This window comes from Vipera ursinii, assembly GCF_947247035.1.
Source record: "Vipera ursinii genome assembly, chromosome: 1".
Classification (NCBI taxonomy): domain Eukaryota; kingdom Metazoa; phylum Chordata; class Lepidosauria; order Squamata; family Viperidae; genus Vipera; species Vipera ursinii.
The window spans coordinates 50,646-76,207 of NC_139512.1; the positions used below are offsets into that span (position 1 = coordinate 50,646).

The window sequence follows — 25,562 nt, forward strand, 5'->3', positions numbered from 1 at the left end:
CTGCAGCCCCTCCTTCATCTTACTGGTTTTGTATATCTCGGGTGGTGAAACATCTTCAATCAATTCTACGACTTTTGACTCCTGCTTTGCAGGATGGAGCCTTTCGGATTCACAAGTATTGTCCTGCTCTTTGTGACCTGCCTTCTTTTTATGTCAGTCCGGAGAAAGACTTCTCAAAGGAGGAGGATGCCACCTGGTCCTTTCCCTCTCCCATTGATTGGGAACTTTCTGCAGCTGGATACTAAGAATTTTCCTAGATCCTTGGAGAAGGTAAACAAGCACAGTGGAGGCCTGCCTGCCTGATGATTGATTGACTGATTTGCTATAGAAAAGTAGATGTAAACTATAAAATGTATAGCTATATTAAATTTGTAACTGTAAGTTTGCTAAACAAAACTAGATACTGGCATAAAACATACCGGTCACAGCACGGAGACGGCACTGGTCCCGCTGGTGAATGATCTCTGGCGGGCTCGGGACAGGGGTTGCTCCTCTGTCCTAGTCCTATTAGATCTCTCAGCGGCTTTTGATACCATCGACCATGGTATCCTGCTGCGACGTCTCAGGGGGTTAGGAGTGGGAGGCACCGTTTTACGGTGCTTCTCCTATCTCCTGGGCCGCTCGCAGTCGGTGTTGACAGGAGGGCAGAGATCCACCCCGAGGCCTCTCACTTGTGGAGTCCCTCAGGGGTCGGTTCTCTCGCCCCTCCTGTTCAACATCTATATGAAGCCCCTGGGCAAGGTCATTCGTGGTTTCGGGGTGGGGTATCATCAGTACGCTGATGATACCCAACTTTTTCTCTCCACCCCGAACCAACCCAGCGATGCCCTCGCCGTGATGTCCCGTTGCCTGGAGGCGGTCCAGGTCTAGATAGGGAAAAACAGGCTTCATCTCAATCCTGCCAAGACTGAGTGGCTTTGCATATCGGCATCCCGGGCTAACCAAACTATTCCACCTTTAATGATGGGGGGTGAGGTGTTACCCCCCATTGATAGGGCTCGCAACTTGGGCGTCCTCCTGGACTCACAGCTCAATTTTGAAGATCATATAGGAGCCGTGACCAGAGGAGCTTTTGCCCAGGTTCGCCTGGTGCGCCAGTTGCGACCCTACCTGGACCGAGATGCCCTACGCACAGTCACTCATGCGCTCATGACCTCCCGTTTAGACTACTGCAATGCTGTCTACATGGGGCTGCCCTTGAGGACCACTCGGAGGCTTCAACTGGTGCAGAATGCGGCCGCATGAGTTGTGATGAGGGTTTCCCGATACTCCCATGTAACACCTCTACTCCATGAGCTGCATTGGCTTCCGGTTGCCCTCCGGGTGAGATTCAAGGTGCTGGTGATGACCTATAAAGCCCTAAATGGCTTGGCTCCAGGATATTTGAGGGAACACCTGCTGCCAGCATCAAGTTCCCTTCGTCCAGTGCGCTCGCAGAGGGAGGGTCTTCTCAGGGTGCCGCCGGTAAAAGATTGCCGGCGGATAACACCCAGGGGGAGGGCCTTTTCTGTGGGTGCGCCTGCCCTCTGGAACCAGCTGCCTGTGGAGCTCAGGACTACCCCTGACCTACGTTCATTCCGCAAAGACCTGAAGACTTGGCTCTTTGAGCTCTCTGGCCCAGGCTGAGAATTTTAACTGGGGTTTTATTTTCAGGGATAATTTAATCTTTTATTTGTCTTTTAACTTTGTATTTTGTATTGGTATGATTTTATAATGCCCTGTAAACCGCCCTGAGTCCTTCAGGAAAGGGCGGTATATAAATATAATAATAATAATAATAATAATAATAATAATAATAATAATAATAATAATAATAATAATAATAATAATAATAATAATAGCATGCTACTTAAAAGAGAGAATACTGGCTAAATCCTCTGGTGTTAGAATTCAAGTGTGGCCTCTTCCAGCTCTTCCAGTTCAAGAAAGAATGCATTATAACCGCAGAAAGGAACTAGAAGATGCTGAATGTAAGATTATCGTGTCAGGTTCATAACCAATTCTGCCTATTATTAAATGGGAGAAAATCCTGCTCAACTCAGATCAGGCAGCAATGCAGCAAGAAGCTCAGGCTGGATACCTTTTACTCCCTGACTAATCAGGAGTATCATTTCAGAGAAAGAAAGAAAAACCTATGTTGTTCTGATGTTTGCATGCAGTTGAGTGAAACCCAGAGAAGTAACCCTAGATGGGAGGAATGAGAAGGAAGTCAGTACAGAAGAGGTGGAAGGAAAACGCCTCTGGAAACAATTCTTAGACAGCATTCTGACAGAGGCAGCCTCATGAGCATGTACAGTTGGAAAAGGGGTGAGGCAAAGAAAACTGGGCGATAGTCTCACTTTGGATGAAGGCCTGTCCATTGCCTACATGTAGCACCTAACAGACTCACCCCTAGCAGTCTGACTGGAAAAGAAAAAAAATGAATGCCCTTTTAGAAAGCTCCCAGAGCATCTTAAATGATTGCAGCAAATTAATGGTCCCTTCGTACAGGTTTGAAATCTAAAAAGACATGAGAAAGGAGGAGGAAAACAAGTTAACTCAGGCACAATTCTTCCTGTAACACAGGTGTGGAGAAAATTTTCCAGTCAAAAGCTGCAAGACGTAACATGTTTGGGGTCACTGGGTGGGTGATGGAAAAAAAGCAGGAGGCCAGAACCAAAAGTATGTAGGATACTATCTTATCTTTTGGATATAGTTATTCTCCTGATCCCCATCTCTCCTCTCCCTCTTGCTGGTATCCTTCCTAAATTAGTGAGCTGCCGGGAGCTTTTATCAGCCAGTCTAAATTAATCTCTTGTAGACCAAGATTGAAAGTTAGGACCAAAGGTTGCCCATTCCTATTCTAATTGCCAGGTCTGATAAGGTCAGGATGAGGCCCAAATGAAATCACCACATAGTCCCCAAGCAATGGTCCTGCTGTCTTTCCTCAGAGCTGGTCCTCAGGAAGGAGGGAGGAACATCTCCAGCTGAGTAGAAATTAGGGAGATGCCAGTTCAAAGTGCATCACAGTCCTATCAAATGCTCCAGAGAGGACAAATCATTGTAAGATTTATGATCCTGATCCTTTGTACCTCGGACAGAGAGCATATCCTACCTCTGTAGAGCTGGATTTTAAAAGATCAATAAAGACTTGTGACTGACAATGACTCTGATGGCGACCTGGTCTTTTTGAACTTTAAAAATCCTACAGAATAAAGAGCAGGATGTGCTTTCTGCTCATGGCCAAATAACAGGTTGCCATGTATCTAGTATCAATCTACAGTGGACCACTAAAAATGAGAAGTCTTGATTTATCTATGTGACTGAAGAATTTATTAGCAGCCTTGTTTGAATAGCTCTCAAACAAGATAAAGCTACTTGAGAAAGTTATAGAAAAGCTTTATGTGCATAATAGCCCTCAGTTCTTCAGAACATCCTTGTGTAAACTATTGTCAAATGAAACTAAGTCACACCATAGCTTATGGTTTCTCCTCTATAGCTAAGTCAGAAGTATGGACCAGTATTCACTATCTACTTGGGCTCTACACCAGCTGTGGTGCTGTATGGACACGATGTAGTGATGGAGGCCTTGGTTGCACAAGGAGATGAGTTTGGTGGCAGAGGAGCATCACCCATCCTTATGAAAACCGCCAATGGAACAGGTTTGTTTGAAGGGCTTAACCACAAAAAAGGCCAAACCTACACAAGCATGACCAACTCTCCAGACAGAACAAAAGTAGATTTTAGAAAACAACCATTCTTGCCTCAGTGACTGCTTTTTCAGCCACACATTACATGCCACCTCAATAACAGGAGTAGGGAATCCTTTTACCCCACTGGTATTGTTGAACTTTGAATCCTCACTATTGGCTATGCTTTCTGGAACCATTAAGGTTTATGGTTTAGCAACTATCAAAATGCTATAGGTTCTCCATCACGTAAGAAGAGATTGGACAAACATTTGTCTGAAATGGCATAGGGTTTCCTGCCTGAGCAGGGGGTTGGACTAAAAGACCTCCAAGGTCCCTTCCAACTCTATCATTCTGTTGCTTCTTTAGAGATGACTCTCACTTGGTGTCTCATAAACCCAGCTTTGTCCACTGGACTCCATAGGGAATAGTGACAGTTGATTGATCTCTAGAGTCACAGCATACTTTCTATCTGAGATGGCTTAAATAGAAGTGTTCCAGATTTTCCCCACAACCTTGTGAGGCAGGTTGGGCTGAAAGAGAATGATTGGTCCACAGACACTTACTGAATTTGCCTAGTAGGAATGTGAAACTTACGTCTTTCCAGTCTGACACTTCCGGCACTACATTACACTGTTTCTCTGTCCTAAATGTACAGATGGCAAGAAACAAGGGAAACTAAATTTCGATGGAACTACATATTCTATAAAATTCTTCTCTCTTTTTATCAGTTAAAACCATTGTCTAACTCAGCAACTGGTTTGAGAGAGGCAAGGCAAGTCTTACTTTCCAACCATTTGCCCAGTCAAAACCCCATTTATTGCTTGGTCCTGATTCTTTATCTATGAAGTTTATTAGGAGACTTAGGAGCAAAGAAAAGGAGAAAGATATACTAGCCATACACATTGCCATGACAGTGGAAAGCAAGGGACGAAGACAGTATGGGCTGATCAGCTATTCCAGACTAAATGAGCGTGTGTGTAAACATTAATTATGGGACAGGATACAAAGTTCAGGTTAAAGAATAGTAAGCCAAAGGGATAGTAATTTAATTTCTTTTGATGAGGCAGTCAAACTTTTTTAGAGGGCAAAGGAAGTACTTGCTCTGGATTTCTTGTATGGAGATGTTCGCTGAAGTATAATTCTGTATTTGAAATGTTCAGATAGATGTTTTATTAAAAGTAAAGGTTTTCCCTGTCCATAATTATACTCTTGAGTTGCGCGGAATGTTGTTACCTTCCCACTGAAGTGGTACCTATTTATCTTCTGGCATTTGCATGCTTTCAAACTGCAAGGGGGGGCAGAGCTGGAGGAAGTATTGGGAGCTCCATGCGGTAGTTGTGTCTTGAACCCTCCGGTCAATAAGCCCAGCATCTTAACTGCTAGGCCATCACGTCTCCTTTATTGAAGGCAGCAAAGCTATTCAGTTAAAGCATTGTTTTTCAACCGCAGAATCAAAGTTGTCCAAGCTGTAAAACCCTGAGTTAAATTACATCAGCAAACATCATTTCAAGTCTTCCCTCTGTCCTCACCATTACTTGGATGTTGATTTCAATATGTAAAAAGAAACAGAGACAAATTACATTAAGTGGGACGTTAGGAGAAAAATGAGTGGAGGGGCGAATCCTCCAAGTGAACATTCGGCCCCAGGTTTCTCAAGCTCTTAAAAAGACCCTGGAGGAAGTTTTCAGCCTCAGCTGAAAACAGCTGAATGCTTGTCCTAGAGTCTTACCTAGTGATGTCCCGTTGCCTGGAAGCGGTCCGGGAATGGATGGGGAGGAACAGGCTTCAACTCAACCCGGACAAGACTGAATGGCTGTACATACTGGCATGTCAGGATATTCAGAGTATTCCATCCCTTAATATTGGGGGCGAGTTACTGCCCCCCGTAGATAGGGCTCGCAACCTAGGTGTCCTCCTAGATTCACAGCTCTCCTTAGAAGATCACATAGGAGCTGTGACTAGGGGGGCTTTCACTCAGGTTCGTCTGGTGCGCCAGCTACGACCCTATCTGGACCTGGATGCCTTACGTACAGTCACCCATGCACTTGTGACCTCTCGTCTTGACTACTGCAACGCTCTTTACATGGGGCTGCCCTTGAGAATCACTCGGAAGCTTCAGCTGGTACAGAGTGTAGCTGCACGGACGCTTTTGGGGGCTCCCCGATACTCCCATATTACACCTCTGCTTCGTGAGCTGCACGGGCTTCCAGTTGCCTTCCGGGTGAAATTCAAGGTGCTAGTGATGACATACAAAGCCCTACATGGCATGGGTCCAGATTACCTACGGGAGCACCTACTGCCAGCGTCAACACCCCTCCGTCCTGTGCGCTCCCACAGAGAGGGCCTCCTCAGGGTGCCACCGGTCAGAGAATGCCGGCTGGTGACCCCCAGGGGGAGAGCATTCTCGGTGGTTGCGCCAATCCTCTGGAACCGCTTACCAGCCGAAATCCGGATGGCCCCTGACCTTCGCACCTTTCAGCGAGATTTAAAAACCTATCTATTCCAGCAAGCCGGCCTGGCCTGATAGATTTGGGGTTTTATTTGTAGATCTGGGGTTTTATTTGTTTTATTGTTGGTTTATTGTATACTTACTTTGCTCTGTACACCGCCCTGAGTCCTCCGGAAGAAGGGCGGTATATAAAACGAATAAATAAATAAATAAATAAATAAATAAATAAATAAATAAATAAATAAATATTATCAACTGCTTATCTCTGCTGAATTCCTCCACTGAATTCTAAAGACTTTAAAAAATACACAGTAACCAGGAAGGGCATTTCGCAACAAAAGAAAGGGATTAAAATGTAACCTGAAAGAGCTGGAAACAACCAACCAGCAGCCCTTCTCCAGTGGAGATGAGGCCAAAATGCAGAGGATTTTAACTCTGTTAAGCATTTAGTTGAAGAATTTAAACAGGACCTGAAGCTGGAATGGGAGAAATCCCTTATTTCAGAAAAAAAAAGTAAGTACAGGTAGTCCTCAACTTACAACAGTTCGTTTAGTGACCATTTGAAGTTACAATGGCATTGAAAAAAGTGAGCTATGAATGTTTTTCACATGTACAGTATGATTGTTGCAGCATCCCCATCATCACATGGACAAAATGACACTTTACAATGCCTTGGTAAGGCCACACTTGGAATACTGCATCCAGTTTTGGTCACCACAATGTAAAAAAGATGTCGAGACTCTAGAAAGGGTACAGAGAAGAGCAACAAAAATGATCAGGGAACTGAAGGCTACAACATATAAGGAACGGTTGCTGGAATTGGGTATGTGTAGTTTAATGAAAAGAAGGACGAGGGGTGACATGATAGCAGTGTTCCAGTCTCTCAGGGGCTGCCACAAAGAAGAGGGAGTCAAGCTATTTTCCAAAGCACCTGAAAGCAGGACAAGAAGCAACGGATGGAAACTGATCAAAGAGAGAAGCAACCTAGAACTAAGGAGAAATTTCCTGACAGTCGGAACAATGAATCAGTGGGACAACCTGCCTCCAGAAGTTGTGGATGCTCCAACACTGGAAGTTTTTAAGAAGAGACTGGACAGCCGTTTGTCTGAAATGGTATAGGGTTTCCTGCCTGAGCAGGGGGTTGGACTAGGTGACCTCCAAGGTCCCTTCCAACTTTTTTATTATTATTATTATTATTATTATTATTATTATTATTATTATTATTATTATTTTATTTCAGATTCTTGGCAACTGACTCATTTTATGACGGTTGCAGTGTACCAGGACCTGTTGCAACCTTCTGTCAAGCCAAGTTAATGAGAAAGACAGATTCACTTAACAACTGAGTTACTAACAACCACAGTGATTCACTTAACAACTATGGCAAGAAAGGTTATAAAATGAGGCCAATCACTAAATATTTGTCTCACTTAGAAATGTTGGGCTCAATTATGGTTGTAACTACCTCTATATCTGAAAGAATTCATCACTTGCACAAGACTTATCAAGAAAAATACTAGATGTTGCTCAGTTAGTCAAGTTTCTGATTAAAGTACTAAACCAGTACCTCTAGCATAAAGAAGATTGAAGAAGATAGTACGAATGTGAACGTATTCCTGACTGATGCTGAAGATTGTAACAGGCAAAACAACTTCCATATTAGAGGCATGAGTGAAAAAGCTGAGAACACAAGTGTTCTGAACCAGCCCTCTTCTCGCACCCCTAATCAAAGGAAGAGTCTGGAAAGCGTCCAAGATCAAAAGGCTTCTGCCAAGTTTTAATTACACTGTTACAAAAATACAAGAGCTTGACTTCTCAAACGAAAAAGTTGCTTTCAGCAACTAGCCCCTCCCCAAACACTTCTTTTATAGAGAGCTCAGGGCGTGGTCTCCCTGTGCCTCCTCCCGAGGAGTCCCATAGCCTTCCTTTGTTTGTCCCTGCTCGTCTGCCTCCTGCGTCGGGCGTCCTTGAACAGGGCCAGCTGTGGGTCATCATCCTCCGCACTCTCGGGCTCACACAGCTGAGAAGAGGTTCCCGGCTGAGGACTCTGCAAAGTCTCCAAATCATCATCAGCCGGTTCGTTTCCCTCCTCCCCCACATCTGAGTCCTCCGATACATCGGACCCGGCTGTCGGACCCACAGGCTGGCCCTGAGTCACAACAACAAGCATGGTGGATCATGTAGTAACAAAACACAATGATCTCCTCCTCCTTATTTAAATATGACATACAGTACTGTAGTACGTACACATAGCGTTTCACGCACTCTTACACAAACACAAAAGTGAAAATATCAAAACGTAATTACAATTAAGTTTCCAAATGAATCTGTCAGAGTTAATTTACAAGAAAAATGTAAAAATGTACTTTGGTGGCATCAAACCCCAACAGAAATCTCACATGTATCTATCTTTTCAATATTCAGTGAGATGCTAGCAAGGCTGTAAACTAAAGGGAACATTCTTCCACCTTTATTAGGAATGTGATAATGTACCAGACTTTCAGAGAAACATGTCTGAAGAAATGTCTTAAATAACAACAAAAAAGAGTCAATTCTGTCTGAAGCTAGATTTGATATATATGTTTGATGGCCAGAATCAGAAACCGCATAATAAAAACTTATTACCGCATTATTATTATTATTTTAGCAACCCATTAATCATTGCTGGACAATGGAAGCTAGTCTGGTGTAGTGGTTAGGGCATCAGGGTAGAAATTGGAAGACTGTGAGGTCTAGTCCTGCTTCAGATACAAAAACAGTTGGGTGCACCTTGGGCCAGTCACTCAGCCATAGGAAGTAAGCAATGGCAAACCACTTCTGAAATCTTGTCAAGAAAACTACAGAGAATTATCCTGGCAGTCACTGGGAGTCAACACTAACTCAAAGGTACCAACCCCCACCTCCACCAAAATAGAAATACTTGGATATTTCATTGGATAGATGACTTGAAAAGATATGGTCTATAGCTTTACTTGAAAAAGCCTCTGGTAAAATCTATTATATGACAAACCATAGTACTGAATCATTGCTTTAGAACAGGGATGTCCAACGCTAGAAACTTTAAGACTTGTGGACCTCAACTCCCAGAATTCCCCAGGCAACATGGGAGATGAACTTCCAGGTATAGACTTCTGGGAGTTGAAGTCCACCAGTCTTAAAGTTGCCAAAGTTGGACACTTCTCTTTTAGGAGTGGTGGGAAATTACGGTAACTCATTATTTACATAAGAGAGAAGCATCCTGGAAACCACTTTTATCAAATATTGTGGTCATGTTGAAATGTAAGAGCACTATGTGAATTTTTGACATTTAATAGTGGGGGTAGAGATGAGGTGATATATGTTTGACTTTTTGTGTCCTTGTCTGTTTCTTTGAAAACCAAGCACAGTTCAAAATAAAGACCACTGGTTGGTAGTTACTGTATTTGCTGACCTGAAGAAGCTTTCAAATTCAATACACAGTTTGAAAAGGCTCAAGTAGCAAAAGACAGGCAAGACTGTCTGGTTGCTGGTAATCAGAGAGAACGCTGTTGAATCAGAGGGTCAGAAAGATTATTTATTTCCATAGTATAACATGGTACATTGCATTGCCTCATCTTTCTCCATCACAGACAATTGTATAAGCAGCACAAGAATTTTTTGACTAGCATTATGAAAAATACATTTGTTGTGCAATGTATTTTAAGAAATCCAGTGACAACCTTTTCACCATTGTGAGCAATCTCTTCTTCCATTCATTTTCATTTCTTTTTTTTACAAGTTTTATTGATTTTTTGAATATTTACATATACATGTATTTGTGAAGTAATATGGTGGTTGGGTAGTCAAAATAACAAATAACAAGTTGTAAATAGTGCAGGTTACATCAACAGGGATTCCCCCTCTGATTCCCTTAGTTATCACGTAGTCAAAATAATCAAGTTAATACAGTTCTAGTTGCACTTGTCAATTAAAAAAAATTTCAATATATTTTCACTAATATATATCAATATCCTGTTTTTAAATTTTATCTAATTGCAATAAAATATTCTAGAATAGCCTGTAGTATACAAAAGAAAGCTTAATTTTTGGGTAACCCACATTTCCCTATTTCCATAAAGAATAATTCTCTTGTCTACAAAACTTACATTGTTCATTACAAAACATTCTTATGTTTTACCATTAAAGTCTAGTTTTCATCTTAACAAATCACCAATTATTAGAAGTATATTTTTTATCTTAACCATTCAACAATTTTTAAAATACTATCTTTTACATATAAAATTCTAGATTCTATAATATAGTTCAAAAGTAACAACTAATATCTTCTATAAGTCATCTTAACCGTACTTCAATTGTTAAAATACTATCTTTTGCTATATCATTCCAATTTCTATAATATAGTTCAAAATTATATTCTAAGAGCTTACTTTTGTTTTCCCTTACAGATCAAAAGCTAAATATAGAATCAGTTATATTTTTAGAGATTTCCCTTAATCCATCGAAAGGTATTTTTATACTCTATCTTTAGGAATCCTAAAAAAGAAACAAGTTCAGTTTTTTAAATCTAACTCTTGCCTTCCTTTTGTGCCAACCAGGCTTCCCACTTGGCATCTTTAAATTCTCAAATGTATCTTCCTTTCTTCCTATAGCCCTTATTTGAATCCAGGGAACGTAACCAAATGTCAATTTTGCAAGGAAAATGTCCCCTTTGTAGCCATTGTAGTTTTGCTTTGATAGTTCACTTTTTGATGATTGATGTAATATAGTTGTCATTAGATCAGTCAAGTCTTTTTGTTCTTCCAATTCTATCTGGGTTAGGAAGAAAGTAGTAGCTGGTATTATGATTGTCATTTGATTAGTTGAATTCTCAATATAGTGTATTTGAAGGCCTTTAGTGTCTTCACTCTTAATATTGCTTTCTTCAGGTGCTGTTGCTTTTTGAGTTGTAAGTTTTGTAGTTGCCATTAAAGTTTGGGCTTTAAGGTTTTCTATAGGTTGCTTTTGTTGTTCTTTGAAATCTCCTATTTTAGTGTTAGTTTCCACTTCTTCTTTTTGGTTTTGGGTTATCTTTTCCTCATTTAAAGTCAGAATTTGATTTGGTGGCTTTGAGTTGTCAGATTTTTCTTGCAGTATGGCTTTAATTTGCTCTGTCATTGCCAAAATCATGTCCAGTATCAATTTATAATCAAGTGGTGGGATATATTCATCCATTTCATTATTGTTTGCAGCTAAGTCTTCCATGGAGGCTATTTTAATAAGAATCAAGGATTATCCACCTCCAAAAGAGTTGTTTTCAGTGCCAGGTGTTCCCACACTTATCTTTAAGAATAATGTCAAGGACAGCTCTGTTATTCAGTCAGCTCTCACAACAGAAAAAAGAAATTTACTTGCTGTACCACGTTTTGCCACAAGATGTCATCAATAACATATAAAAGGCAATGTAAAAACTTTCTTTTTTTTCCAAATTAATATAGAACTTTTGTAACATTAATCCATTTTTTTTCCTTAATTCACAGCTTAGAGAGAAGATAGGATAGTGGCTCCCCAGCAAAAAAAATAGAAGCTTTTTAGTAAATACAGATGAAATTGCTTAATTTCTTTGCTGAATTAATTAAATTTCTTTTAAAGCTTTAAGGCTTTAAGATTTGTTCCCAGAGTAGATATTCGCCGTTTTCTCAAAAAATGGGGAAGGAGATTTTCAGGAAAGTCCCACAGGAAAATGGTTAAGGCAGGGGTGTCAAACTCAATTTCACTGAGGGCCACATCAGCGTTATGGTTGCCTTCAGGGGGCCGGGTGGGCGTGGCCAGGTGGGCGTGACCAAGTGGGCGTGACCGGGTGGGCGTGGCCAGCTCAATGCTGCTCACTCAGCGCAGCTTACTCGAAATGCCTAGGTCAGGAGAGAACACGTTGCACCAGCTAATTTGATGTGGGGACATCTCATTGCCCCACAAGCTCTTCACCTCCCCAAACATCTGCAGCCAAGCATGTGCAGAGGATGGAAAGGGCCTTCTTCCCAAGCCCAGGCATGATTGGTAGTTTGTTAGCTCAAATGTAGATAGCCTCCTAGTCTCCAAGCTTGGAGAGAGTGTGTGTGTGTGTGTGTGTGTGTGTGTGTGTGTGTGTTCCTTCTTCTGCCTTGACAGATCTCTGGAGAGCAAGAGGAGGCAGGGAGCAGCACTTCCCAGTCCTGCATGAGGGAGGCTGGCCCTTCTTGAAAGGGAAACCCCATTTCCACTCATGCGTGGAAAGGATGCTGGCTGGTTGGAGCAGCCTTCCCTCATGCAGCTTCCCTGCCAACTTATGCTCCTCTCCAGAGATCTTCCCTCAGCAGCGGCCGGCAAAGAAGCTCGCACGCGAAACAAGCCTGGCAGAGGAGCCGGAGCAGCGAGCAAAGACGCCCGGCCTGGATCCTGCAAGGCCCGGCCGAGACGCGTCCCCAGCAGCGGAGCTGCTCCAGCTCCTCTGCCGGGCTTGTTTTGCATGCGAGCTACTTTGCCTGAGGCTGCTGGGGACGCGTCTCGGCCGGGGCCTTGCAGGATCCGGGCCAGGCACCTCTGCTTGCCCTCAGAAGCACCTGGCCCAGAATTGCATGCGAAAGAAGCCCGGCAGAGGAGCTTCAGCACAGATGCGCCCGCGGGAGCTGAGCCGCTTGTCTCCTCGTTCGGGCGCTGTGGAGGGCGAGCCGAGGCGCCCGGGCCGATCCTGCAGCGCCCCAGCCCAGACGCCCCCACGAGAGCTGAGCCGTTAATCTCCTCGTTCGGGCACTGCGGAGGGCGAGCCAAGGCACCCGGCCTGATCCTGCAGCGCCCCAACCCAGATGCGCCCGCGGGAGCTGAGCCGCTTGTCTCCTCGTTCGGGCGCTGCGGAGGGCGAGCCGAGGTGCCCGGCCCGATCCTGCAGCGCCCCAGCCCAGACGCGCCCGCGGGAGCTGAGCCGCTTGTCTCCTCGTTCGGGCGCTGCGGAGGGCGAGCCGAGGCGCCCGGCCTGGATCCTGCAAGGCCTGGCCGAGATGCGCCCCCAGCAGCGGAGCCGCTCCTCGCCCTCCGCAGCGCCAGAACGAGATTAACGGCTCAGCTCCCGCGGGCGCGTCTGGGCTAGGGCGCTGCAGGATCGGGCCGGGCGCCTCGGCTCGCCCTCCGCAGCGCCCGAACGAGATTAACGGCTCAGCTCCCACAGGCGCGTCTGGGCTGGGGCGCTGCAGGATCAGGCCGGGCGCCTCGGCTTGCCCTCCGCAGCGCCCGAACGAGGAAACAAGCGGCTCAGCTCCCGCAGGCGCGTCTGGGCTGGGGCGCTGCAGGATCAGGCCGGGTGCCTCGGCTCGCCCTCCGCAGTGCCCGAACGAGGAAACAAGCGGCTCAGCTCCCGCAGGCGCGTCTGGGCTGGGGCGCTGCAGGATCGGGCCGGGCGCCTCGGCTTGCCCTCCGCAGCGCCCGAACGAGGAAACAAGCGGCTCAGCTCCCGCAGGCGCGTCTGGGCTGGGGCGCTGCAGGATCGGGCCGGGCGCCTCGGCTCGCCCTCCGCTGCTCCCGAACGAGGAGATTAACGGCTCAGCTCCCGCGGGCGCTTTTGGGCTGGGGTGCTGCAGGATCGGGCCGGGCGCCTCGGCTCACCCTCCGCAGCGCCCGAACGAGGAGATTAATGGCTCAGCTCCCGCGGGCGCGTCTGGGCCGGGGCGCTGCAGGATCGGGCCGGGCGCCTCGGCTCGCCCTCCGCAGCGCCCGAACGAGATTAACGGCTCAGCTCCCACAGGCGCGTCTGGGCTGGGGCGCTGCAGGATCAGGCCGGGCGCCTCGGCTTGCCCTCCGCAGCGCCCGAACGAGGAAACAAGCGGCTCAGCTCCCGCAGGCGCGTCTGGGCTGGGGCGCTGCAGGATCGGGCCAGGCGCCTCGGCTTGCCCTCCGCAGCGCCCGAACGAGGAAACAAGCGGCTCAGCTCCCGCAGGCGCGTCTGGGCTGGGGCGCTGCAGGATCGGGCCAGGCGCCTCGGCTTGCCCTCCGCAGCGCCCGAACGAGGAAACAAGCGGCTCAGCTCCCGCAGGCGCGTCTGGGCTGGGGCGCTGCAGGATCGGGCCGGGCGCCTCGGCTCGCCCTCCGCTGCTCCCGAACGAGGAGATTAACGGCTCAGCTCCCGTGGGCGCTTTTGGGCTGGGGTGCTGCAGGATCGGGCCGGGCGCCTCGGCTCACCCTCCGCAGCGCCCGAACGAGGAGATTAATGGCTCAGCTCCCGCGGGCGCGTCTGGGCCGGGGCGCTGCAGGATCGGGCCGGGCGCCTCGGCTCGCCCTCCGCAGCGACCGAACGAGGAGACAAGCGGCTCAGCTCCCGCGGGCGCGTCTGGGCTGGGGCACTGCAGGATCTGGCCGGGCGCCTCGGCTCACCCTCCGCAGCGCCCAAACGAGGAGATGAAACGCCAAAGCATGCCAGCAGAGGTAACAGAGCGGCTCTTTCTCTGGCCTCCTCAAGTCCGCCCCCACCCACACAGCAAGTAGAAAAAGGTCCCACTCACCTTTCCACTCCTCCTGTTTCTTCCTCCGTTGACTCCACGTGCAGTCCAAAGAAGCAAAGAAGTTTGTAGGCAGTCCCACAAACCAAAGAAGTTCATTCAATCAATTCGAACTTTGAGAGTTGTTTTTTTTTTGTGAGCAGTTTGAATTGATCGATTGAATTTTTTTAGTCCCACTTTTTTTTTGGAACTGGGAGGAGGCTGCCTGGGCTCTGGCCAATGAGCTGTTGAGGGGCTAATGAGCTGCAAATGTTGCTGGGCTCCACCAGCACTTGCCTCCTACTGAGCAGGTGCTCAGCCGGGCCGGCGCCAAGGTGGTGGGGGCCGGACCTTTGTAATTTCTGGGAGAGTTGTGCGGGCCGGATTCAATCATATGGCGGGCCGTTTGTGGCCCGCGGGCCTTGTGTTTGACATGTCTGGGTTAAGGGAATAGGAAAGGTAAAGGCTCACCCAGGTCCTCCAGATTGCTTCTTAGTGCTGGGTAGTGCTTTTGGCTTTCGGCAGGGAGCGGCTTAGTGATCGGCCATCTTTATGGCCAGTCTCTTCTTCTTCAGGCCAAAGGAGATTGTCCCAGATTCAAGCGGAGGGCTGCCACCCTTCCGTGATTGCAAGGAAGTCCTCCTCTCGGTAATCGCCCCTCCAGGGTGATTTTTGACCCTTTTCAGGGTCCTCCAAAAAAGAAAGAAACGGACGCCAGGCAGTGGACTGTTCCTGCACATTTGGAAGCGCCGCACACGCGAACTGGAAGCCCATTCATTTTCATTTCTTTGCTCTCCTCAGGAATTGGCTTCAGTAATGGAGAAACATGGAAGCAACTCCGTCATTTTGCAGAGACCACACTGGACATGTTGGGCATGGGCCAGAATATTGAAAAGAAAATCCAGAAGGAAGCTGGTTTCTTAGTGGAGAGACTAAAAAGCACTAATGGTAAAAAAAATCAGTTCCTCACTCCAAACCACATAAGGTGGACTTCTTTAGCAAACCTGTTGAAATGGAATAGAATAGAATAGAATAGAATATCTTTATTCTCATTGTGTAACTCACAACAAAATTAAGTCCTGTCCACAATGCACACTACACACAAGTAAAAACCACAAATAAGAACTTACATTATATACACACATCCTTCACATCCTTTACCCTCAAGAAGCAAAAGTTAGAAAAATAAGGAAAAGGCTAGGAACACTTGGAGCATCCCAAAAGGTATCATGGTTCATTCACCCACCAGTGAAAAGTTAGGGCCTTTCTTCTTAGATTAGAGCAGGGGTTTCCAACCATGCCACTTTTAAGACCTGTGGATTTCAACTCCCAAAATTCCCCAACCAGCCTGGTCTGGGAGTTGAAGTCCCCAGGTCCTAAAGTTGCTAGAGGTAGATACCCCTGGATTAGAGTTTAGTAATCTAGGATGTTCAGTCTATTTGTCTATTGGCAGGAAGGACATTTGATCCCACCAGTTTCCTCAGCCAGACAACAACCAACATCTTATGTTCAATTGTCTTTGGGAAACGCTTTAATTATGAGGACAAGGATTTCCTGAGATTCCTGCACTTGTTGGATGAAAATGCCCACCTTCAGTCTTGCACAATGACCAAGGCAAGTATAGGAAGGAGGGAATCATGCAATGGGAATTTCCATTCCATTTGTGAAGTGGGCCAAGATAACCCAAACATCAGGAATATGGACAGAAAAAGAATCAAGCTTTGGGCATTTCTCCCCATTGCAAAAGAATAAATGCTGAAATGATTGGCTGTGGAATTCTTGGGAGTTGAAGTCTACACATCTTAAAGCTGCTGAAGTTGACAAACACCAGTCTAGTGCATCATCGTGACATTTTACCATTGTCTTCACAGCTGTACAATATTTTTCCAACAATCTTGGATTATCTTCCTGGATCTCATCAGAAGATATTTAAAAATACAGAGGAGTTAAAACAGTTTGTGTCAAGGCAGGTGAAAATGCATCAGGAGACTCTGCAGCCCGAGCATCCAGGAGATTTTATTGATGCCTTTCTTATCAAAATGGAAAAGGTAATGGGGCTCAAGCAATCTCTGAGGCAACTCCTCAGATCAATCTTGCTTAATGGTTAGAGTAAACAGCCATGGTAGCAGGATGCCTGAAGGAGGTAAGACTCCATAAACACAGATCTTCATTCTCATAACTTATATTTTCTAGCCCATACAGTAGATGATGGAGAGGTGAATAGTGTGTATTTTAATGTATGATGGCAGCAGATCACAGTATCTAATCTTTAAGATAAGTAAGATAAAGTAGGTTAAGTAGGATTGGACCTGAATAGAATTAGATGGGAGAGCACTGAGAAAGCACAGAGCCAGTGGTGGGATTCAGCCTGTTCGCACCAGTTCGGCAGAACCGGTAGTTATTTTTTTGTTGCCCAGGCCCAGAATGGACTTCTGGAAGCGGCATCCACACAGAGAACTGGTTGTTCACATATTTGAATCCAACCACTGCCCAGAGCTGTTGATTAAACTAAGGAAAATTAAAAATCTCAGAAAAAAACTAGTGACAAATAATATCTACATTTCAGAAGAGAATCCCCTTTGTATTAATTTATGTTCAGGCACAATACAGAACAAGTGGACAAATACTTAAATATGAGTCCCAAAGATGCTTTTTCAAGAGGCAACTGGACTTTTTTGTTTTGCTTTCAACATATTTTGCTTCTCATCCAAGAAGTTTCTTCAACTCTGACTGGATGACGAGGAATGGAAGGATTTATACTCCTTGCAGACAGCTGGTCATTTGCATCCTTTTAGAGAGACATTGAGGCCACCTGGAGGTTATCTGTGTCCTCAGGGTCATCTGAATAGTGCAAATGGGTGGGAGCCTTCTTGGAACTGCTGAAAGGACTGTGTTGTAGACTCCAAAAGGTGGAGTTTGCTGTCTTCAAAAGAGTGGCCTTTAAATGCAGATGCGCTGCTGAATCTTGTCCTGATGGGTTTGTTTTCCTTTGTTGTGCCATGGGTTTATGAAGTGGTTGCTTTGTTTCCCCAATGTACAGATCTGTACATGGCTCACTGCATTGTACTGCATATGCCACATTGCAAACCCTTGCACCCCTTGCATGTCTTTTTTATAATCACAAGAAAATCTCACTATATGTGAGCCTTGGTGGAGCAGTGGGCTAATGCCTCCTTAAGTAACACCAGCTGCCTGCAATTAGTGCAGGTTCGCATCCCACCAGGCTCAAGGTTGACTCAGCCTTCCATCCTTCCGAGGTAGGTAAAATGAGGACCCAGATTGTTGGGGGCAATTAAGCTGACTTTGTAATAATGCCGCTTGGGGGGGTGTATGAAAGCCCTAATAAGCAGGCATATACATAGAATGAAGGCTATTGCTAAGCACATTGGTTTGTGCTTAAATTGTAAGCCGCCCTGAGTCTTCGGAGAAGGGCGGGATATAAATGGGATTAAAATAAAATAAAATAAATAAATAAATAAAATAAATGTCTTTGGTAGAAAAAATGCATAAATGGAAATGTTATTGTACGTTATTTAAGGTTTTGAATATTGTTACAAGAAGGATTTGCAGGGGTTACATTGCCTGTAGAGAGTGGGCAGATTCTCGTTGGTGAGAACGCTTGTCTTCTGTCCTTACAGTCTTCCCTACTCCTTGGTGAAGCCCAGGTGCCAAGATACCTGGCCCTATTTCATCATGTTTGATTGACTCAGTGAAGATGGTAGCTGCAGGGAAGGACTCCACCAGGCTGTGACTTCGTAAACACTACTTTCTTAACTAAAGCCATGGGCAACCATTAGAACCAATAGTTTGTTCAATTTGCATTATTACATATGATATAAATGACACCGCTTGTGTAATTCTTTACACTTGTCACACCAATTGCACAACAATTAGATGTGCATGATGTCACTTGCCCCTTTTGTTCTCCCTCAAACCCATTGCCTGTGGTCTCAACTTCCACCAAAGCTGTTCTCTTTTCTCATTGCTCAGCTCTTTCCTAATCAGTTCAGAGGAAAAGAGGGGGGGGGGAAGAATTTAAATGCCCTTCCTATCATTCTTTTTTTTTTAAATGTGGGGAGTAAATAGTAGACTGGAAGGAAAACGCTGGGGTAGAATTTAATTGGCGGTAGAATAATAGCATTCAGGTGGAAAATGGGTTAAATATCATCTTCCTCACCATCTCTCTTTCCTGATCAGTTGAGGAATGCTTGAGGTCAGCACAAATGTTTCAAAGATTTGTTTTCAAACTTTTTAAAACTGTCAGGCAGACCAGGGAAGGATGGTGGTGATTTACCTTTGGCCTTCTTTCACCTCTGTCTCTAATAGTTTATAGGTATGATCTAACAAAGGCAGGTGGAGGAGACCATGTCCTTAGGCTCTGAAATGTCGCGTGGTTGCACAGAGAGACGGACACTTGAGCTGGGTAGTATTTCTTTATTGAGTCAGAAATGAAGCTGGAGCAAAGGGGTTACCTGGCGTCTCTTTAGACCTGCCCAGGTGAATGGCGACCAATAGATTTAAACCTGGGCTTCCCGCCAGTGCAGGTGGCCAATGGATTTAAACCCTGGCTTCCCGCCAGAGCTGACCATGCCCTGGGGCTGTCAACGACTCGCTCTATTCAGGCTTTCCCGCCAAAAGCGGTTATAGCCTGGAGCTGTCCAGCCCCCTGCTGTGCTGACCTTTCCGTGTATGCTTTAAGAGCATACACTACGGGCTCCAAAACTGGTTTCTAGAAACGAGACTGTTCTTGGATTTCTGAGGACTGCTACCGCACAGGAACCCTCACAACTATTCTGCATGTGTTTCTTTGGTCCTTTTCCTCCTTAAGTCACTGCATTGTAATTTATTCTGAGTTTGTTCATGGCTGGAATACCATCTATCCAACTATTGATTAAAACATTCCGAACTTGTGAAGTATAACAATGCCCTTGGAGACAGAGATTATAAGATGTGCACACAGGAACATAGAGATGGGATTCACATCACATTAAGCCAATTTTGCTTAAGCATGGCTTACTGAATAAACCACAACTAATTCATAGAACTCATTAAGCCTTAAATTATGACTCAAAAATCTCAGTGGGTTCATACAATATTCTAAGCAAAAATAATTGAAAAATCATATATGCAGATAAGCGAATTCAGCCTTTGTGTGATGGAAACCTCATAAAGCAAAAGTTATTTTGTTCAAGTCAACAATGTCTTTCTAAATATTTGTCTTCTATCACAACACTTCGTACAGGAGAGGTGGAACAGTCATTCTGCCTTTGATCTTCCCAGTTTGGTGAGGAGCACCTTAGATTTTTTCACTGCAGGAGCACAATCAACCAGCCTTGTCCTAAAATATGGACTTCTGGTTCTCATGAAGTACCCAAAAGTACACGGTAAGATAATAATATTGGATTTGCTATTTAAGGTTTACAGAGAAGTTTTCACCATCCATAATGAAAACAAATGTAAACTCAGAAAGCCTACTTTTCTATGGTCAAGCTAAGGGACTTCACTCTTTTATTTTTTAAAACAACTATAACAAATATTTTTAAAAATGCAAAATTAAAAAGAAACCAATGGTAGAAAGAAAAGGAAGAAGAAGAAAAACAGAGTAAAAACCTGAGGGTCTAAAACAGAATTACACTATTGTTGTTCATTCAGTCAGCATTCAGTTTTGAAGAATTCTGCAGCAAATACAGGTAAAATTTTGTCACAGTTTATTTAAGCTTTGTAATCAACGGTTAGTGACAGAAAATATTATACTTACATTTTGTATAAATAGTAATCAAATAAGATTCCTATGTATGTGTATTTCTGGCATACATTGACTTACTTTTAACTGGATACATTGACAGAAAGGGACATGAAGATCAAAATTCAGAAACAGTCTGATAAACAGGACTCAATACATACAGTACACTGATAAAAATTGTTTGAAAGCCAAGAAATACCATGGCATTTTACCTGTTAGATTGCACTATATCAGAATATTCTCAGGTGCTCTTCGTATGAAAAACTATGCAGATGTCTTTGCTCAGCTATGGAGCATCTTTTCAGGGAAGTTTGTGTTACAAACTCACATTTTTCTATCCAGAGAAAATTCTTCAAGAAATTGATTCTGCAATTGGCCGATCCCAAACACCCTGCATGGCAGATCTTGATAAGATGCCCTACACTGATGCTGTAATCCACGAAATTCATCGGTGCCTAGCTCTTGTGCCACTGAATGTGCCACGTGCTGTGATCAAGGATACTTCCTTCAGGCAGTATTTCATTCCCAAGGTGAGTCTAGCTGCTATATATAAAACCTGCAACTAGAGCTTTATACAAATCTGCCATGTTCTCATTCCTTCTTAATCAGCAGGCACATTACAATTGTTAATTTGACATAAAAGACAAATGTGTGAGAAATATACCCATTTGAACTTAAATTGCAATTACGTTAAATATATAACAAATTTAGCTTTTGCCTTTGTTTCACCTTTAAAAAAAATGCTGTAGGAATGTTATTTAAAAGTTAGGTAACACAGCATAAAACAAATTGTGTCACTCTGCCATCCGGTATTGTTTCACAAAGGGGTAGCTGCACGCCCAAAGGAATTCTGGGAGTTGCAGTCCCAGCAATTATGTGTGATTTTAGATGAAGGAAGGCTGATTCTCAGTAAGCATTCCATGCACTTGTAATAGAAATATTTAACAATATTGGTACATGAACTATTCACATCAGTGTAATACATCACTACGGCTGCATTCCATCACTAGGAATGGCTGTGGCTCCCCTATGTTTATATCCACACAGTCCTTGTTAAAGGATTCAGAATAAGCTTTTGAGGGCTGTAATTTCACAAGGGCTGGTAGTAGCTACTAGCAAGTGAGCTGTTTTTATGGGATACCTGAGACATGAATCTCATGCCTTTCATATTACATACCTAGAATTATCCTACTCATTCTTAGGTATCAGAGCAATTCTACCCAGGCCAATTTTAATTATCTCAGAATAATAACATTCCAACTTGGTATACACCGTGCTGGTTGAGCTGAAACTCCCACAATTCTCTGTTGGTTCTGCTGGTTAAGAATTCTGCTGGTTATAGTCAGAATCATTCTAGAATGCAAATCAAACCATCAGTGACATATATTATTGGTTTTAGAGGGGTATCAATCCTCAAATCAACTATTCTAGTGCAGAGATGGACTTATCTTGGTGTATATGCATTTTTGCCAAAATGTTTTTCTCTCTCTTTCTTGAAAAAGAATCTCTTCAACATTGAACTTGTCATTGTCTAACTAGGGAACTACTATATTTCCGGCTCTGAAGTCCTGTTTGTATGACAGTAGAGAATTCCCTAACCCACAACAATTTGATGTTGGGCACTTCTTGGACAAAAAGGGAACTCTGAGAAAGAGTGAATTCTTCATTCCTTTTTCCACAGGTAAAAATATCCTAATATTAGAGCTGAAATCAAGGGAGGAAATCATGTTAATGCTTATGGTTTTCAAGATCAAATGTATATTTTAGTCACATTTTTGGAAAGCAGAAATAGAAAATCAGTCAAACATATTTCCAAACGAATGCAGAAAGAATTATCTTAAATGTCAAAAATAGCTAGTAAATGTCTGGGGCTTCCCCATATTAATTTTGTTCCATTTGATACCCCATTGTTGGACAGTTTACTCTTTTAAGCAAGCTGTCACAAATAAATTATTGTTTCTTTATTCTTGCTTGCAGGCAAACGAGTTTGTCTAGGCAAGAAATTGGCAGACATCGTAATATTTGTTGTCCTGACAGCTATTTTGCAGCATTTTACTCTGAAGCCATTGGGGGGTCCTGATGACCTTGATACATCACCAACAGCTGGATTTCTGACAGTTGCCCCCAAATCCTACCAGCTCAGTGTTACCCCTCGTTAAACAGAATCACTCAACCAACCATATGGCTCCAAATACTGCTGTCAACGCTGCTAACATCGGATGTTCTTGCTTTGACAAAAGATGAAGAAACAGCTATTTTATATTTCTACTTGTGTATCACTTTTAGAGTTAAAGTTAGATGAAGAAGGGAGGGCAGGACAAGAAGCAACGGATGGAAACTAATCAAGGAGAGAAGCAACCTAGAACTAAGGAGAAACTTCCTGACAGAACAATTAACCAGTGGAACAACCTGCCTCCAGAAGTGGTGAATGCTTCAACACTGGAAGTTTTTAAGAAAAGACTGGACAGCCATTTGTTCAAAATGGTATAGGGTTTCCTGCCTGAGCAGGGGGTTGGGCTAGATGACCTTCAAGGTCCCTTCCAACATCATCATCATTATCATCATCATCATCACCAAGATTTCCATAAACTAGTCCATAATCCTTTTTTTGAAGCCAGCCCTTCCTTTTTCTTAGAAGAGTAATTCATAAAAAGGGTAATACTATAATGGGGAGTGACTGTCTATGAAGGCTATCTGCCAGGATATTATGGGCTTCCATGTACAATTGATTGTGAGTTCAGACTTCTTGACTAGATAGACCAGGGTTCTGCTCCATAAGCAGTGTGCAGCTTATATTCTTAGTTTCTTAGATATCAAGTGGGTGGGTATATAAATTCATATAATAAATAAATAAAGCATATGCACAGAGAATAAGGTTTTTTTCTGCCTCTTCTTTTTGTAAGAACAAATGACAAATCATTTTATATGGTTGCCAAAAAAAATGGATGTGTCAGAGGGAATCTTAGCCTTGATGGAGAAAGCAATAGAACTTGTTAGCTAGATTCAGAAGATTGAGGCAATGGCTGGGTCTCAGAGATGTCTAAGGCACAGATGACAGTAGGAACACTGTCCTCAGTTACCCTCGTATAAAATTAATCAACATGCCTTCAAGTATTCCAAAATTTGTTCAACAACTTCAGCAACTGGTGAAGATGATATGATAATATGCTTCATACCTGTTGAAATAGTCATCACAAGACTTCATCAGCTATATTCTATCTTCCAAAATGGTTCCACAATATAGGTAGTCCTCAGGTTATGACTACAACTGAGCCCAACATTTCTGTTGCTAAGCAAGAGTTAAGTGAGTTTTACCCCATTTTATGACCTTTCTTGCCACAGTTGTTAAGTGAATTGCTGCAGTTGTTAAGTTATTAGCACAATTGTTAAGTGAATCTGGCTTCTCCACTGACTTTGCTTGTCAGAAGGTTGCAAAAGGTGATCACATAAACCTGGGACTCTTCAACCATCAGAAATATGAACCAGTTGCCGAGCATCCAAATTTTGATCACATGAACATGAGGATATTGCAACAGTTGTAAATGTGAAAAACGGTCATAAGTCACTTTTTCGGTGCCATTGTAACTTTGAATGGTCACTAAACAAATGGTTATAAGTGAAAGACAACTTATACTATCTTCCAATGGCACCACAGACTTGGTAATTTATGAACTAGAGTTTTTGGGTGTACTGGAAAAAAACCCCATTAATCTATTGCCTTGCATAACAAAAATACAGAGAAATCAAAGGCATCCTGACTTTTGTCATTTGAAGCCCACTAAGTGTATAAATTTATCCAGGTGAACAACTGTTCCTTTCAAAATGATCATGTAGAAATCCACATGGTAAGTTCCAATTCTTGACCAATTGGAGGCTCATATATGACATCATCATCATCATCATCATCATCATCATCATCATCATCATCAAGTTGGAAGGTACCTTGGAGGTCATCTAGTCTAACCCCCTGATCAGGCAGGAAACCTTATACCATTTCAGGCAAATGGCTGTCCAGTCTCTTCTTAAAAACCTCCAGTGTTGGAGCATTCACCACCTCTGGAGGCAGGTTGTTCCACTGGTTAATTGTTCTAACTGTCAGGAAGTTTCTCCTTAGTTCTAGGTTGCTTCTCTCCTTGACTAGTTTCCATCCGTTGCAGTAAAATTCAGTTGTGTCCTATTTTTGTGCAACTATCTGAGAAAATGCAACCAAATGCATAGGAGCAGCAGCAGCTACATCTACAAAGTATATTTTTTGTTAGACAAAATTATAAAAAGGTAAAGGAGTTCCCTGCGGATTGTACTCCATTAGTCATTGCTGACTATAGTGGGTGGTGCTCATCTCTTTTCCAAGGCAATTGAGCCACTGCTGTCCAAAGACACTTCTGCAGCCATGTGGCCAGCATGACAACACAGAGCACTGTTACTTTCCCACCAAAGTGGTACCTACTCACATTTGCATACTTTCAAACTGCTAGGTTGGCAGGAGCTGGGGCGGGATGGGAGCTCACCCCATCACGTGCTTGGGTCTCTAACCTGACTTTCCAGCTTTCCACCAACAAGCCTACCATGCCACACTTTTTGTATCTACCACCAATTCTGGCTCTAAGACTTTGATCTCAATTCATCTTCCTATTTTATGAACTGGATCTCCATTGAAATAAAGCATCATTTAAAATAACAGCTTCTCAGGTTTCAGTCTTCTTCACTTTTATACAATAATAGAATTATTTCTGTAGACAATTATTGCTGCTTACCATATAGTTATATCAATGTGCTATAATATAATTTCCAGCATCGCCAGCTCCGTTTGTCTTAATTTCCTGTAAGTTTTCCAGCTTTCAAAATTCATATACTTTTCCAAAGATTTGTATAAATGATTTTAACTACCGTATTTTCCAGCGTATAAGATGACTTTTTAACCCATGAAAATCATCTCAAAAGTTGGGGGGGTCGTCTTATACGCCCAGTCGTCTTATACGCCGGAAAATAGTACATAAATCAATCGAGTGTCCCCGTTCGTGCAAAGCAACTTCAAGCCTCCTTAGTCCAGTCCCCCCTCCAACGTGACTCTCCCTTCCCACCCCCAAGAGCCTCTAAGCCCCTTCCCCTCCTCCTTGCAAACGCCAGACCCCGGGAGCGGCAGGAAGCCCCTCACCCAAGCGGCATCTGAGCATAAGCAGAGCGTGCCCTGCTACCCGCTATCTCTCCCGGCAGTTGTCTTCTACCCCTGCAGGAGGAGC

The 25,562-nt window shown here is 43.9% G+C and overlaps 1 protein-coding gene across 1 annotated transcript; it reads left to right on the forward strand.

The window, feature by feature from the left end:
* LOC310643677 (cytochrome P450 2H2-like) lies at positions 1 to 25,000 on the forward strand. Its single transcript, XM_083368164.1, has 9 exons — positions 1 to 270; positions 3,479 to 3,641; positions 15,381 to 15,527; positions 16,033 to 16,193; positions 16,451 to 16,627; positions 19,822 to 19,963; positions 20,665 to 20,852; positions 21,862 to 22,003; positions 22,300 to 25,000. Exons 1-9 carry the CDS (start codon positions 94 to 96, stop codon positions 22,479 to 22,481), a joined length of 1,479 nt encoding a protein of 492 aa, XP_083224290.1. The 5' UTR covers positions 1 to 93; the 3' UTR covers positions 22,482 to 25,000.
* The last annotated feature ends 562 nt before the right edge of the window (positions 25,001 to 25,562 follow it).